This window comes from Poecilia reticulata, chromosome 20, assembly GCF_904066995.2.
Source record: "Poecilia reticulata chromosome 20, P_reticulata-male-v2, whole genome shotgun sequence".
NCBI lineage: Eukaryota > Metazoa > Chordata > Actinopteri > Cyprinodontiformes > Poeciliidae > Poecilia > Poecilia reticulata.
The window spans coordinates 20,747,413-20,763,745 of NC_088849.1; the positions used below are offsets into that span (position 1 = coordinate 20,747,413).

The 16,333-nt window shown below is 37.5% G+C and overlaps 1 protein-coding gene and 1 long non-coding RNA gene across 2 annotated transcripts; one reads left to right on the forward strand and one right to left on the reverse strand.

Moving 5' to 3' along the window:
* The first annotated feature begins 1,926 nt into the window (after positions 1–1,926).
* LOC103456800 (ADP-ribosyl cyclase/cyclic ADP-ribose hydrolase 1-like) lies at positions 1,927–12,965 on the forward strand. Its single transcript, XM_081601575.1, has 8 exons — positions 1,927–2,251; positions 3,790–3,916; positions 4,005–4,140; positions 9,506–9,588; positions 10,438–10,511; positions 11,548–11,634; positions 11,727–11,810; positions 11,882–12,965. The coding sequence occupies exons 1-8, from the start codon at positions 2,067–2,069 to the stop codon at positions 11,937–11,939; spliced, it is 834 nt and encodes a 277-aa protein (XP_081457701.1). The 5' UTR covers positions 1,927–2,066; the 3' UTR covers positions 11,940–12,965.
* A 1,442-nt stretch (positions 12,966–14,407) lies between these two features.
* Positions 14,408–15,163, reverse strand: LOC145549372 (uncharacterized). The gene is made up of 2 exons (XR_014085321.1): positions 15,049–15,163; positions 14,408–14,526 (listed from the first exon to the last, which is right to left on the reverse strand). It is a non-coding gene; the product is annotated as an uncharacterized LOC145549372 (long non-coding RNA).
* Between the last annotated feature and the right edge of the window lie 1,170 nt (positions 15,164–16,333).

Below are 16,333 nucleotides of genomic sequence, written 5' to 3' on the forward strand. Positions count from 1 at the left end.
ACCACTGTATGTGCACTTTTTAAAAATAAAGTCTTGGGCTTTAACACACCTACGCAAACAGGATGCTTGCATGCATGCGAACAATGTACATCTGAACTGTTCACCTCGAGTTCTGGCTTGAATTGAAACCGCAACTAAGAAGTTCAATATTTAACTTGCAACCACAACTGTACTTGTGAACATATTCTCCATTTTGAGCTTCGGATGAGTTATGTGAGAAAACAGCCGTTCCGCCTTTCATCTTTAATCAGATTGTCTCCTACACAAGCTGCTGTTTTTTTTAAGAAATTTCTGTTTATTTTGTCATATATTTCATCACATTGTGTCGTTTTCAAAGCACAGCTTAAGAAGTTTACATCCTTCTGTTCGATTCAAACGTTTTAGATTATACAAGTCTGGGCTTGAAACATCTGGAGACAACACTCTTTTTTTTTTCTTTTTTTTTTTTACGCTAAACTTCACAATTGTGAGGATACCGGATGTGCGTGTGATCATCCAGTGGAGCAACGGTTGATCATCAGGCCGATGCTTAAGCAACATTATCTGTTGTACTTTTGATTATTTGTTATTCTGTGTTCCTCATTTTTGTTTCTTTTCAGCCAGCTCTTAGCTATTTTAGATTGTGTTTATTATTCCTTGTGTTAAATTACTCTTAGATTCATTTTCCTAGTTCCTCTGTTTGTTTGTTTACTCACCCTGACCCTCTTGTGTCATTCCTCAGTCTGCCGTTTGCTCTCTCCCATCACACCTGTAACCTGTTAGCCAGCTTGTTAATAAATCCTTCACTAAATATTCACATTTCTGGATTTGAATGCTTCTCCATCAACCAGCATGGCATTATCGACTCTTGATGGAGTATGAAAGGCTGGTAGTTGAAATTCCACATATGTTCTGTATAAGTTGAGAATATGACTCAGGATACTGTAGATGCTTTCATCTATTGCTTTCTCATACAATTGCACTGCGCTGCCACCCAGCTTTAGTCCTTCCATGACGTGCAACCCAACCCAACCTTCTACCTAAATCACCAAGCTCAGTGTTTAACCTCTTGTGGCCTGATTAAATCCTGTACATGTCCGTTTCTGCATGCATTTGTATTTACACCAGTATTGGATTATTCACTTTGTTAGTTATATATTTTGTATTTAAATCCCATGACATAAAAACAAGCGATTGTTATGAAGGGTAAAATATTGGGATTTTTGTTTAACATTTATGCATCTTGCAGTGCAGTTGTGAAGATATTCAGAAATGCTTAAAGTAAAACAACTTAACTTGACAAAACAATCAATAATTATAATTCCTGATAGACGTATCTCATCATGATCCACAGCATCCTGCAAAAACTAAAATCCATTTTGTTGCTGATGTAAGACTTTAGCAGAAGTTTGGGAAATATTTGCTAAAGGTAATGGCTAGCTTTTATATAGTGCTTCAGGACGACTTCTCACAATTAATGAAACGGAAAAATTCCTAGGAAGAAATTGTGACTGCCAGTTCATAATCGTACAAAGTTTAACACTGGTCTAGTCAAAGTCCAGACCACATTTTACTGACAGATTATGCCATGCCCCTATGCCAGGCTGCTGTTGCTCAAAAGTCTCCTTACCCATTGGAGAGAAAAAATTACGACCTGCATGCAGGAGCAAGCTGAGTATTTTTTCTCCCTTTTATGAATGAAATCAAATTTGAAAGCTCCATCTTGTTTTTATTCACATGACCTTTTCCTTCCCTGATCTCTATTGGTAATTTAGAATTGATTTCCCACAAATTTAACTCAGAGTGAATGAATTTGTACATGGATAAAGCAACTTCTAGATATTCTATAACTAAACCAGTGACTTGTGGACCCCCCAGTGCGCCTGCATAGTCCGCAAAGTGCAAGAAGCTGCACTTTGCGGTCCAGTCCTATAAGAGCTCTCTTCACTCACGTCACGTCACGGTGGTTCACGCGCGCGCCGCGCCTATAAATACGCATCCTGAACACGAGTCACATAGAAGTGACAACAACCGAGCTGAGAAGCGACCCCTCCGCTAATTTGTGACGCTCCGTCCGGGTCAAAGATATGGAGAGCGGGGAGATTCGCGGCTCGGAAAGGAAGCGCAGAAGACGCGGCTTCATTCTGGCTGCGGCCGCGGTGGTCCTGTTTGTGGTTATTCTCGCTGTTGTGTTAGGAGTGTCGCTAAGTGGGCAGAGGGAGAGAGAAGAGTTTAAAGACACGTTCATGGAGAGATGTCAGAAGTTCAACGGGTGAGTGCTGCTATTTTTAAGCGCTTGTGGAGCTCGAGACGCTCAGCAGATGCTCCAGTCCCATGAAACAACTTTAGACGCTGAGAAAAGTTGGCAATATTACTTGAAATCGTTCAGCAAAAGACCAGCTGTTGAACAAAGATTGATCACGTTATTTAAAGCATGAGCGGTTTCTGCTGATGCATCATTTAAGCATCTCCTCTGCAGAAGCAGAGCGGCGTCTCGCTTTCAAAAAAAAAGAAAAAAGATTCCTTTGTATATCTAAATCTTCATATGCATGGATTTGCACACAAACTGAACCCTTCCATTTTTTTATGCCAACGATATAACAGTCATATTTATATATAAATCACATGATTATGTTTAAAATCATATTTTTATACGATCAAAATATATGGTTTTCCTTTGAACGTTTTTGCAGCTTGTACTGCAGTATTAAAATTATAAAATGCTTTAGATGAAACCACTTAAAACAGTGATCAATAAATACTGATTGAACACATACATATCTCATCATGAACAATGGCATATTGCAAAAATCAAAAAAATGAAATCTACTTTTTTCGTATAAGACTTCTGATTTTTAAGTTCAAGATTTATTTTTGCTTGTTTTCATCAGTCTAGGTCCTTATGCCAATCCACATCTTATAAAGTTGATGCACTGATCAGGCTTTTCCTGTTTGCTATTGATTTTGTATTTTCTGACATTCCGATTCCAGTTTTCACCTGTATAAAACGAGCTGGTCCAGAAAGTTGTAGCGAAGTTTAAAGGATTAGGTTTCAAAGCACCGTTGAAGGGCGCGGCGGTGACGAATTGTGTAGAGCGGCCTCGGTCATCAGTGCGGCCGTTGACCTTTGCCATACGTCTTCCCCCTCTGTCACAACCCACTTTCCTGTCAATCTACTGCAAAATAAAGGCCACTATAAAATAAGGGCCACTATCAGAGTGAAATGAAATTTGTGACATTGGAGTTGTTATTGCACCAGTGATGACTTTCACCATGTCGCCGTCATTCTCTGCTCCCCACATATTTGAGACAATTAGTCAAGTTCTACACAACCACCTTCCGGGAGCAGCGAGAACAAGAAGAAAAGAAATCCAGTTTGCAGTTTGCTACAAGCTAGAAAGTGGACACAGTTGGAGAAGATGTTCTGGTCAATTGTAACAAAGCATCAGCGTTTTCTGAAAACTAGTTTCCAGAAGGACGGACCCATTATGCCAGCTGTTTCTACCATGTCAGTTGAACATTTTAGGAAAAGCTTTCCTGGAAATTTTTAGATCGTAGAAATCAGAACACAAGTAGTATTTGTTTTATTTGCAATCCTACAGTTTAATGTTGCTTTTAGATAAAGTCAAGAAGAACTGAACTGAAACCATTTGGAGATTGTAATCTAGTTCACTACAGGAACACTGTACTAAAGAATGAAATATTTTTCATATTTTTGTTTGGAAACACGGCAGTTCTAATTGAGATGTATGTTGACAAAATTCATCTCCACAACATTTAAAAGCCTGACTCTGACCTTTTACCTTTCAGGAGTAACTGCCAACACATATGGGAATTATTTCAGCAAGCCTACGTGAACCAAAATCCTTGTGAAGTTCCCCCTAACGCCTACGACGCCCTTATCGCTGCAGCTCCCATGAATTATCCCTGCAACACAGTAAAACTGATTAAAAATCATGTATCTTAATTGATCAGAGTTGTGCCACGTGTTGTGATTGCATTGTGTTGGTTGTGTTTCGGGATAGCTGTTGTTCTGGAGCAAAACAAAGGACGTGGTCCAAGACTTCGCCAGGAAGAATAAGTGTTTCCTGGCTGTGGAGGAAACCCTGCTGGGATCGACCCTGAACGGCTTGACCTGGTGTGGAAAGAAGGGCAGCAATGGTAAGAATAATGGAGGGCAAGAGTTGGTTTTGTCTTGTTTTTTACCTTGGTGAGCGCTTGATTTAGAGCCGTTCAGCAGGTACTGACTTGTTTTTCCGTTTCTTTTGTCAGGCAGGTTTTTGTATTTTTTATTTTACATACTAATACATTTTCATGTTCACGTGGAACATCCAGAAAGCTAAAGTTAAAGGTTGGAACTGACTTGGCTTCCAAAAATGTCATGTTATATTATAGACGCTGCTTGTTCTTATCCGCACTTTGCCTCATTACAGACAAACTTAAATGCATTTTATAGGGGCTTTTTTATGTTAGACCAGTAAAAATTTGATTTGTCCATATTTACAGTTGCGACATCTTGCTATGGAGATGCTTTTCTTCAGCCGGAACAGGGAAGCTAGTCACAGTTGGCTAGGGGGGCGCCGATTTATGTTTTTGCATCCACCTGAATAATGTGTATTTGCGCCACTGACTCTATGGGAGCATGTTCGTCCTGTCTGTACGCCTGCAATAAAATGGCTAAAAAAACATTTAATATATGGACTTATGTTCCATAATTTAGCTAATGTATATAATGTTCAGTGTTTTTTTGTCACCAACTGTGTGTATCGTGTTTTGTGTGCGGAGGGGCGAACAGAAACGGCAGAGAACACTCGAGGCCGCTGGGGGCGCTCATGATCCCAGATATTGTGACTCCACAACTGCAGAGTAAGACACAGTGAGCTAGCTATGGAGCTAGCCACACAGTAAATAAGTAAAGTACGGCGATATATTTGTTTTCTTCTCTCTTCCGACGTCAACATGAAAGACTACATTTCTACACTTAAACAGTTTTCTAAAGTGAATTTTCAATCGAAGCAGGAGATGATAACTAAAGGAAGACCAACACCGGAGCTGAAAGTTTTACTTCGAGTCAATTTGATGATTCTCAAACGGAGTAGAAAAGACATGCCGAGGATAAACTTGACTTTGGATGAGCGGATATTTTTGTGCAGAATTAGGGTTGCATGGATTTCATGGATAAGTAAAGGTAAGACAGCAATAAGATGTTTTTATTTAGCCTTTTTAATTAAATGTGCGTTTTGTGGGCTACAGTTTGAATGTCTAAATCAGTCAGTAAAGTAGAAGCGGTAGCTAATCTACCACAGCAATTATTTATTAATCAAACATTAAGCCTAAAACGTACTACCACAACAGACTGGATGTTCTGTTCTGTGTGCAAAATTCTTGAATGTTTTTTGGTGTTAAATCCTAAAACATGAAGTGGCATTGTTGTCAGTTACTATGGCAACGAGTCTGCGTTTAACTTGGCGGATACAGAACGAGAAAATGCTTTCTAGCTCAACTCTTTCCCTTTGCTGTGGATCATAGCACGAAATTAATACCTACATTTCTAAGTTTCACTGAGTAAACGCGGCTATGGATGACATGTAAAAGATTAGTCTTTTTGCCCCCCAGCGTTGTACGCCTGCGCGAAATTTCCATACGTATAATAACATGCATGGTGTCTATATACGTCAGTGCCTCACCAGCAAAGTACCTCACCGCACGTCACTATATATATATTGAAATTGATATATAATTTCAATATATCAACTGTTGAAATTTCAACTATTGTTGAAAGTTGTTTTAAAAGCATTAAATACAAATAAATGTTTAATATATGGTTAAAATTCTTTATTTAAAAAAAAATACACGTCTTTTTTTCTCTCTTCTTTATTTAACAAAAAATTAACATTGTGTGAGATCTGCATTTAAACACAAAGTTTATTCATCTATCCTTCTCCATGAATATTTTGTTTTATTCCAGATCTTCACGCCAATGACAGAAATGCACATTCTTTTCATTGTTGTTCGAGCCTTCAGAGTTCTGAAGTTGAGGTTTTCTCTATAGTCAGATCCCCCCACCCCCCACTACATAAATACCAGATTTATGTAGTGGGATGACTTTTGTAATTTTCATTTTTTGTGGAAATATTCCTGTTTGAATTGACAGGTTATAGATATAGGTTAGCGGCCAAATAATTTCCACAATCACCTTCTTAATTATTATCATGTCAATACCATCATAATCAGAAGACCTTTTATTTTCACATTTATTTACTTCATCTATGATCTCATTTTCCTCCACTGCTGTGAGAAACATGAAATCTGGATTTCTACTAACTAATATGTCATTTAGTATTTCGTGTTCAGTGGGCTGCAGGATTTCTTCAGCCAATTTAGGGCCCACACTTGTATATTTATTACAATTATGAACTATCTCTTCCATGCTATTTAAATTTTTATCTCCAATGTTTGTAAACATTTCCTCAAGTAGTTTTAGTTGAGGAAAACTAATAGGCCTGGAGTTTTTTCAAACACTGTTTAAAATATTCCAGATACCTTTAATATTATTTTTGTCTATCCAACTGTTTAAAGTAATAATCTTGTTTTGCTATTCTTAAAATAGCATTAGTTATATATTGATTAATGCAGAGGTTCCCAAACTGTGGGGCGCGTCACCTAGGGGGGGTCGCCATGCCATTGCAAGGGGGGCGCGGGAAGCCGTCTGGATGAAAAAAAAAAAACATGAACGCTGTATGTGCTGGGTTTTTACCTTAGAATGGCCAACTCTCTGTTATTCCTCTGTCAATTTGATACAGTAGGGGCTTCCACACTTCCCATATCTGTCTCCTCTGTCACTTTTATCATTAGTTAAAACTGTTTAATCCGTTGTTAACATTTGGTAACCTGCTTTTACGAGTCACCTAGTGACCTAGTGATGTTGTTGTCTATGCTCAGCTACATACATTCATTTCGCCCCCAAAAAAGTCACCCCCCCTTCAGGGACAGGGAGTCTGTAAGAATCCTCTCTCCTCCCTCCCACACGTCATTCAACCACACAGCTATTTGTAATCCATAGGGGTTGCCCATAAAATATTTGGAAACCACTGGGGGGAACGCAGGAGAAAAAGTTTGGGAACCACTGGATTAATATACTATATATACACACTAGTGTACCAGTGTGTAAAGTGTATATATATATATATATATGTGTGTGTGTGTGCATATATATGGTATATTTATATATATATACCATATCATACCAACTTTATTTATAAAGCACTTTAAAACAACCACAGCTGATACAAAGTGCTGTACATTAAGACAACATAACAATAAGAAATAAAAACAAACATACAATTTAAAACTAGATCCTGCTGGAGTTGAAAGCCAAATAAAATAGATGGGTTTTAAGACAAGCTTTAAAAGTGGACAGTGAAGGGGTCTCTCTAACCTGCAAAGGCAAGTTGTTCCGTAACTTAGGACCCATGATAGAGAAAACCTTGTCCCCTCTGAGCTTCCTTATAGATCTTGACAGATGAATTCTCTATATTAGCCTATATATTTTTATATATGTACATACATGTATAAAGACAATATATAGAAAAAATACCCACCCAAAATTATTACAACAGTAAAAAAAAAATCGCAATAAAAATGAAAAGCACCAGCAACACAAACAAAAAAACGACAATAACACAAGACATTCACATATATTTTTGAGAAATGACTCAATTTGTGGCTTCACCAGATCTTTGAAGTATTTTTCGGGCACAACTGTCTCCTTCACACTGATAAAATTGGCATAGTTTTTTTTCCATACTTTTCCATAAGGAAGTACACGAACAACCCATAGAAAAAATAACAAACACAAATAATCACGATAGTAAACAGAAACTAGAATTAAAAATGAACAGCACAAGCAACACAAACCAACAAACATCAATAACAAAAGTCCCCATATTATATTCGGAAAACACACGATTTCTGTTTTCTTCAAAACTTTCTCTCGGTCAGCGCTCTCTTCATGGCTCTCAGTTGAGGAATGATCCTGACGAACCTCCCCAGCCGGGGAAGGTTCAAAAAGCAAGGAAGAAGAATCGTGCTGTGAGAAGCAAACTTCCCCAGCCGGGGAAGCTTGCTTCTCAGTTGAGGAACGATCTTGATGAACCTCCCCAGCCGGGGAAGGTTCAACAAGCAAGGAAGAAGAATCGTGCTGTGAGAAGCAAACTTCCCCAGCCGGGGAAGCTTGCTTCTCATTTGACGAACAATCCTGACGAACCTCCCCAGCCGGGGAAGGTTCGAACAGAAAGGAGTCAGAAGAATCGTACTGTGACTCGGTTCTCTCTTCCTTAGAGCTACTTTCATCTGAATCATTACCAGGGAAAACTTTATCGCAAAGCTTCTTCATCCCAGTAGTAACTAAGTAGCCAATGGCAAAACTCAGATGAAAAAACATGTTTGCTAATTGTCAACCGTACTTTCGAAGAGCTGATTCTCTATGAACTGATGTTCTGAAATACAAGCATTCATAACCTCAGAAGTTCTTTGATCTTTTTACCACATCACAGATGAGGTCATAGGTACAATGAGGTCACTGTAGTTCTTGCTTCAGCTCATTGCTATGGCAACGATCAGGTCAGTTCTGCATAACCCAAACTACTGACCCTTTGCAACTGCGTCACTTAATCATTCGAGGCGCCATGATGGACGTCGGAAGTGAGGGATTGGAGTATTGAACAGAGCGACGAATAGTTTTTCAAAGTTGTTTGGAGTCAGTGTGATTTTTTAATTATTTAAAAAAATGAATAGCTATAATAGCTGTTTGAATGAGGTTTCCAGCAAAAAGGTGTGAAAATCTGTTAAGTATTTAGCGATTTATGATTAATTAAATGTGCTGATACTTCATTATAACAGCTCCGAGTGGAGCGGGCCACTCCAAGATGGCGGCTCTACGTGAAGTCAGCGACAATAGGCCAGAGCGGTCCATGAGGCGTTTATTCTTTATACATGCCTGTAGTTTCTTTGCTAGGTCTTTGGACATTTCCTGCTCTATTATTCAGCTTGTAGCGAGTTCTAGTTTTGGTTCTAATAGTTCATGTCGTGAAAACAAAAAAAACAAACTTGCAGAGTTGTTCGGGTTCTCCAGGCCTTATATTGTTTTATCTTAAATTTAGGGGGGATCAAAGTTTTGTAAATTGTCAGTTATGGTGTTGACACATCATGGTTGTGATTAATTATCAATTAAGTTATTAGGCAAAGTTACCAAAGTTATTTTCCTTAGTTGATGTACCACCAGGGTCTTTAAAAAACCTCAAAAAGTCTCAAATTGATCTCACTGAGGAAGAAATTTGGGTAGATTTTTTATATTTATGGTAAATATAAGAAATCCTCTGGAGTACTTTGGGAGCCTGAAATTATTTCAATTTTTCCATTTAATTCTTCAACTACAACTCAATACTGCAACGTTTGAACATCACATTCTGTAGTTTCAGTTCACTTTTTATGTGAGAACCTGTCCGTCTTGGTGCTGTTGTTATAGAAACGCTGACCACTGACTGCCCTGGATGGCTAGAGTGTGAGCACAACCCTCCTCGCTCTTTCTGGAGGAGACTCTCGACTGCGGTGAGTCAAGAAGAGCGGGCTACGTGTTTTTTACTCCAGGAAATAACACGGCCGTGAGTTTGGGCCGCGGTAGGGTAACAACTCCACGTGACTCTGCAGTTCTCCCTCTGCTGATAACAATGTAGAGGACAGAAAAAGGTCTTCATCAATGAGGCTTTGTCTGGGTCTCCATGGAGCCGCATTGCACTGCTTCCTCCTGAGAAGGCAGCAGCCCACACATTCAGAGGAGGCCGCTTCTTGGTTCGGCTGCAGAGACGCAACATAAATCAACCTCAGAAAATGTGTATAAATTAACCCAGATTCACGTGTAACTTCTGCTTTTTGCACAGTAGTTTTGAAGAAAACATGTCAGAACTATTTTATAGACTAAAAACGCAGCGAAACAGAGATCAGCTGTTAAATATTTCAGCACAATCTGCAGTCTTTAGAATGTTTTTCTTCTTTATTTAAATATATTACATGAATGTGAGCCTTTATAGGTTTGTTTGCATTTATTCATTTACCTATTTGATCATGTTTTTTATTTAAAAGTAAGCTTTCCCATTGGCCATGATCTTTCCGACAATGGCAATATTTTGACTAGACAGGATTTCATTCATTTTTACATTTCATTAGAGTAAAAGAAATACAATGAAACACACTCCATTTATAATTAGACTTTAATCTTATGATTCTTGAAAAGAGAGTGATGAAACAATAATGCCACTTTTCATTCATTGCAAAACTACTTCAGAAATGACGAAAAAAACACTTCTACAAGAAGAATAAAACAGGGGCAGCACTACTGCTTTAAGAATAATGCCATGAAGAGGGTTGGATGCATAAACCTACTGTTTATTTTGTGTGCAGTTTGGAGACGCTGCCTGTGGAAACGTCACCGCGATGCTAAACGGTTCCATCACAACGCCGTTCGATTCACAAAGGTGGGTTTGACACTCTTGGTACACGTATTGCCACTTTGGATGCTTTTTATGTACGTAAATAATTCCTCATGAAAGGCACTTCAAACACATTACATCATATTTTGTTCTTCACCCAACCTGCATTGTATTCCACAGTTAAAGTTAACTATCACAACCGATTTTGATAACTTTTTTGTGCACTTATTGCAGTACAATGAAAGTGAGGACAATGAGACAGTTTTTGTCCGTGTTTGTCCACTGACTTGACTTTAAACAACCTTCCAAGTCCCTTTTCGTCGCCCTTTTGCCAATACAGCGGCGTATAGTCTTCTTCTGTAAAAGTGATGATGTCAGAATATTCTCCAAAACAACCAACTGGCATGCAGATTGCATCTAGTGGTTGCTATGGAGACTCTGTGACCCCAGGATGCCAGGCATTGCTTCTGTTCTCCAATTGGCCTTTTTCCTTTTCCTTCTACAACCCTGCACACATAATAATGAGATAAACTTGGCACCATGTCCAGTTTGGTTTGTTTTAGGGTCTCAAGAAAACTATAAGAACCAGACCAACTCTAAGGACCACAGACTGAAACTTATCAATGCAGTTTAACAATTGGTGTTAGGGTTAGGGGTAGTTTTGGCATCCAGACAAGAGTACAGCGGGGGATTAAAAGCTGTGCTTGCAGCCAGATTATTCCACTCATTCGTCACAGTCCAAGCTGTGAAAGTGTTGCTCTGAATCTTGACACGGCAAATTTAGGTCAATTGCAATTTTCTTTATTCCAACTTACAAAACCTGCCACAAAACAACACATAGCTGCAGCAAATTTGCTATTGTTAGAGTGTTCATATTGTATTATATCAACAGATCTAAACATTGTTAATTTTTTGTCAATAATACTTAAAAGCAAAAGATATGTTTTACATTTTCCATCTCTACATTTACATTTAGTATATAAATGTAATCAGATGTTCAACTGGCTCTGAAGGGTAGTTGGTTTCTGCTACACATGCTGTTCAATGTCTTAAATGAAATCTCTTTTATTTTTGTTTTTAGTATTTTTGCCAGCGTTGAAGTGAGGAGGTTTAAGTCTCCCAGGGTAAAAAACCTGAACGTTGTTCTGGTCATCCAGAAGAACTCTGTGTAAGATTCATCAAATAATACAGCTGCTGTCTGATTGAACACCATTAGTGGAGATGGAGGAGTAAACATCTTTCCGTGTTTTACTTTCTCAGAACAAACTGCACGAATCCATCTTTACAAAACCTGGTGACGGTGTTAGACAAAGGGATCAGTTACAGATGCTTTGAAGTACCCAGGTGAGTAAAATATGAGTAACATGAACTGAGCTATTATGTCTTCTCATGCCTTACTGATTTTTCTGTTCAAGGTCTCAAATCGAGGAGTGCGGCGCCGACACGCAGAAACCTTGTGGACCATGTTGGTGAGACTGGAAGAACCAACAGATGGAACTATTTTAAACCAATCTTAACAATCTTTTAATATTTGTCAGTCAGTACAACACAGATCATGTCTTTTTTATTATCAAGGTTGTAATTAGGGAATTATTATTATTATTATTATTATTATTATTATTATTATTATTATTACATGTCTCCTGTAGTGTTAAATATAAATGCTGCTATATGTGTTCAAGTAAGGAGCAGTTTGTCAATGAATCCAACTGCTATATTTCTGGATGAAATTGATACATTCTAAAATAAAGGTCGTACGTGTCAGTAAAAGTGAAATGGGTTCATTTTCCAGAGGCTTGTGTCATGGCTCGTGACTTCTGAAATATCGCTAGATGTTTTTTTTTGTTTCTTGACTATAAAGAAGGTGATAAGGAGGGCTGATTTTGTTCTGGGGACGGATGTGGAACCTCTAGAGATTCTTCATCTTCATGAAGCTCCTATGAAAAAGCGTATCTTCAGTCAAGAGGGTTTTTCACAACCGCTGTTATACAGACTGCTACAGGAGATCCTTCCTGCCCAGAGCCATCTGTATCTACAACAACTCTTTGAAGATACTTTGAAAATATGAATTAAAAGCAAATAATTTCCCTTTGGGGTTTGGAGTATTTCTGACTTGAATTGTTTTTGTTGTTCAATTTGTAAGATTTGTTATTTATCCTTTCTCAGCCACCAGAGGTCCTCGTTTCGCTTGTTTTTGGGTCTAGCTCATGTCATTGCCTGAATGTGTTGGGTTTCCTTTTTTAAACATAGATTTAGGGCTTTATTTTGGATTACTCTTCATGCTAAACATTTAATGTTTCAGGTGTTTAGTATATCTAAATTGCTCTAACGTATGAGTGTGTTTTTAAGAACCACAACTGTATTTCCACTTTTTGGTTTTAGATTAAAGAAACACATTTCCTTCCACAGAACATCAACATTTATGAAATATGTCAAAATACGACCTGTTTTGTAAGCTACGAAAAAATTATTAAAAAACATGCAATCCTTGCATTATCATTCTGTTGCATAATTTCTAAGTGAACATTTTATGAAAAATGTATTATTTTGACAACTTTTTCAATCTTTTAGGGTGCGTTGAGTCACTTCAGGCTGCAGTGTGAACGCACCCTAAATGTCTCTTCTCTGCCGGAAAACAAACCATTTAAAGGTGAAATATAAAAAAAACATAAACTAGTTGCATGAATGCAAATACTTTCATGCTAATAATTTGCTAGCACATATTTTTATTACTGTCTTGTCTTTCAGTCTTTCTAAGAAGCCCATCAGCCTGCTGTGTCTTCTTGACTTCACACTATTTGAACATTCTGTTTGAAATGTTCTCCAAAATAAGAGCTCCTTTCCTCAGTCCTCTTCAGATGAGTCCTCAGATATTTTAACACTATTTATTTTGGATTCTGACTCAGCTGTCCCAAAACTTTCATTTTCCTCTCCTAAAGTCAGTTTTTTTTTTATTTGGATGTTTTTGGAGTCTCAGTGATGAAGAAAAATAAAATCTATCTTCATCTTTGACCTTGCATCTAAACACCTGAATGGTTTGTGTTTAACCTTTTTTTTTAAAAAAAAAAAAAGGTAACCCCCTGCATGACACTGCCCCCACCATGCTTCAGTACTGGTGTTCATTTGGTGAAGCCCACTGCAACAGTTATATGTTTTGTCAATGATACTTTTTGAAATTAGAGCCAAAAAGTTCAAGTTCAGTTCCTTCCATGCAAAACACATTTCTCTCCCAACAGTTTGGATGAAATCTGATCGTGGAGTTATGAACTGATCATAACTCCACGATCAGGTTCCAAACAACAAAACACCTAAAAACACTAATTTGATAAAGGTGTGTACAGCCTGCTCTTCGTTTCACACCACTGATAACACACGGTTAATATCAACAACCTTTGAACTCTGAAAATGTGCCTGTGAAAGAAAGAAAGACACTTGCTGTCTGGATGTCAAAGTGGTTAATCAATAATCAATGTCTTGTTACAGTAGGTAACGTATCAGACTAACTTAAAGAGTAGAATGCTAAGTTTTTTTATTATGGAGATATTTTCATTTGATTACATTTTAGTCCCTTGAAAAAACTATGAATAAACCATTTTCCTATTACCACCACATAACTGTGCAAAAGATACATATAGAATAAAAAACCTAGTGTGTTTTTGTAGAACCTCCATTAACTGTATTTTAGGGCTGGGTGATGGACTTAAAGTTGCATTCAGATATTTTGTGGTACTTCTGTGACAAGAGAAGTGATTTTAAAGTAATGGCCTCAAAAATGCATTGTTTTCTCTCTACCTCATAATGAGCAACAACTTTGTTGATACCATAAAATCCCAATAAGGTACATTGAATAATCTGGTTTAATTTGAATAAGTGTCAAAATCCACTTTCATAAGCTACTTTGCAACACAAAACACAACCTATAAAATACAAATTACAAATGGTAATAAAACAATTTTTACATGTATTTAAGTTGTTAAGCTTGTAGTTTTACAGCTTGTAGTTTTAAGTCCAACAGGCATCAGTGGTTGTTCCTGTTTTTATACACTCCAGTATCTTGGATCTGTGGTAAAAGACCAAATGCAACATAGTTACATTAATATCTGAAGGCATGTCTTGATTAAAATGATTACAGTGCAATATTTTAATGTTTTTATCTTTTTTTAAAAAAAAATCTCTTTAATGTTTTTAATTTCTTTTTATTTCTTTGCTACGTTTTAATGATGTAAAGCCCCCCCGGAAAACGTTCCAGGTAAACGACGTTTAACTAAAGATCTACGGGGTTTAGAGTCCCAGTTGACGGTGTTCAACTAAAAACCTAGAGGTTGGAGTCCCTGTCAAACGGTGTTTTTGACTAAAGTCCCTGAGGGTTAGAATCCCAGTTAAACGACATTTAACTGAAATCCTAAAGGGGTGTGGGTTTTAATGTTTTTATCATTTTTTTTTATTTATCTCTTTCTCTTTCTCATTGTTTATTCCTGTTTTTATTTTAATTATGTAAAGCACTTTGAAATGCCTTGCTGCTGAAATGTGCTATACAAATAAAATTTGATTTGATTTTGATTTATGTTTAGGTTGAACTTACCGAGTCACTGAATGGCAGTGGAGACGAATGTTTGGATTCAGAACGTTTAGTAAATCCTTCAGACTCATGGCTACAAGCTGCACTGAGAACAAGACAAGCACAAATGAAAAAGTTACACTTGGTGTATTATTTATCACTATTACACATTCAAACTAGTTATTAAATAATTTGTCATTTCATATTACAAACTGAACACTGAAGTATTTTATGAGCGTAAAATACACATAGAGGTATATAACTATCAGACACAAACTCAGAGTAAAACTAGCATGTACAAAGTAAAGAGCAAATGAACAAACTATAGCAAACAACTAGATATGGGGAAAAAAAATCTTACTTATTATTCTTGATAACAAGAACAACAGTCAGGCGGTTCACTCTGGGAAAGATGAGGTTCTTAACTTCAACAGCTCCAAAGTGACTGGCAGGACAAAAGAAAATATCAATAAAACAGGAAGTACTGTGAAGACGTGTGCTCTGTAAAGATGTGTTAAATAAATTTAAATGACTAAAAATAAGTACAAAAATAAATGTATGTATGTTAACAGATTTTTAATGAATAACATCTAGAGGTCAAACAGGAAACGGCAACCTTCTAAAACCATCAAACTCAGAGCTGCACTGTGGTTGAATGCACTGCACAATCTGAACAGGCCTAGAAATGGAAACTACTCCTTCTGTTGTTTGTTTACATCGAGCAACTTGCACCGTGCTTGAATTGCAATTTTGGTAAAGAAAAAAAGAAAAAACAATTGTTCATACTAACAAATCACTTCCAGGTGCTGCAAATGGCGCAACACTGTAGATGTTTGGCACTTTTATGAACTTTAAAGCCACTCTACTTTGAAAGAAAATATTTGCTGCAAATTGTTGAAAGTTTACCGGGTACATCTGATAAGCAGATAAAAAGCTCCGCTCTGCATGATTAGCATTTTATTCATTTCATTTCTCTGACATCGTGTCACTGCACACCAAGCTCACCTGGTGGGATCAAATGGTTTGCTTATCTCTCCGTTTAGCAGAACATGGGCATGTCCACAAGCATAGTCTGCAAACTGAAAAGGCCCCATGGTGTTCTGAAAGCCGTCAGCTCTTTGGACCTGGAGGATACCTGCCAATATCCTTTGGAAAGGTCAATGGTGGCGAGATATCTTGCTTTGCTTAGCTTCCCAATAAGATAATCGATTCGTGGTGTTGGATAAGAATCGAATTTTGAGACTGTATTTAGATAACAAAAATCAATGCAAAACCTTATTGTGCCATCTTTCTTAGGGACAAGAACAAT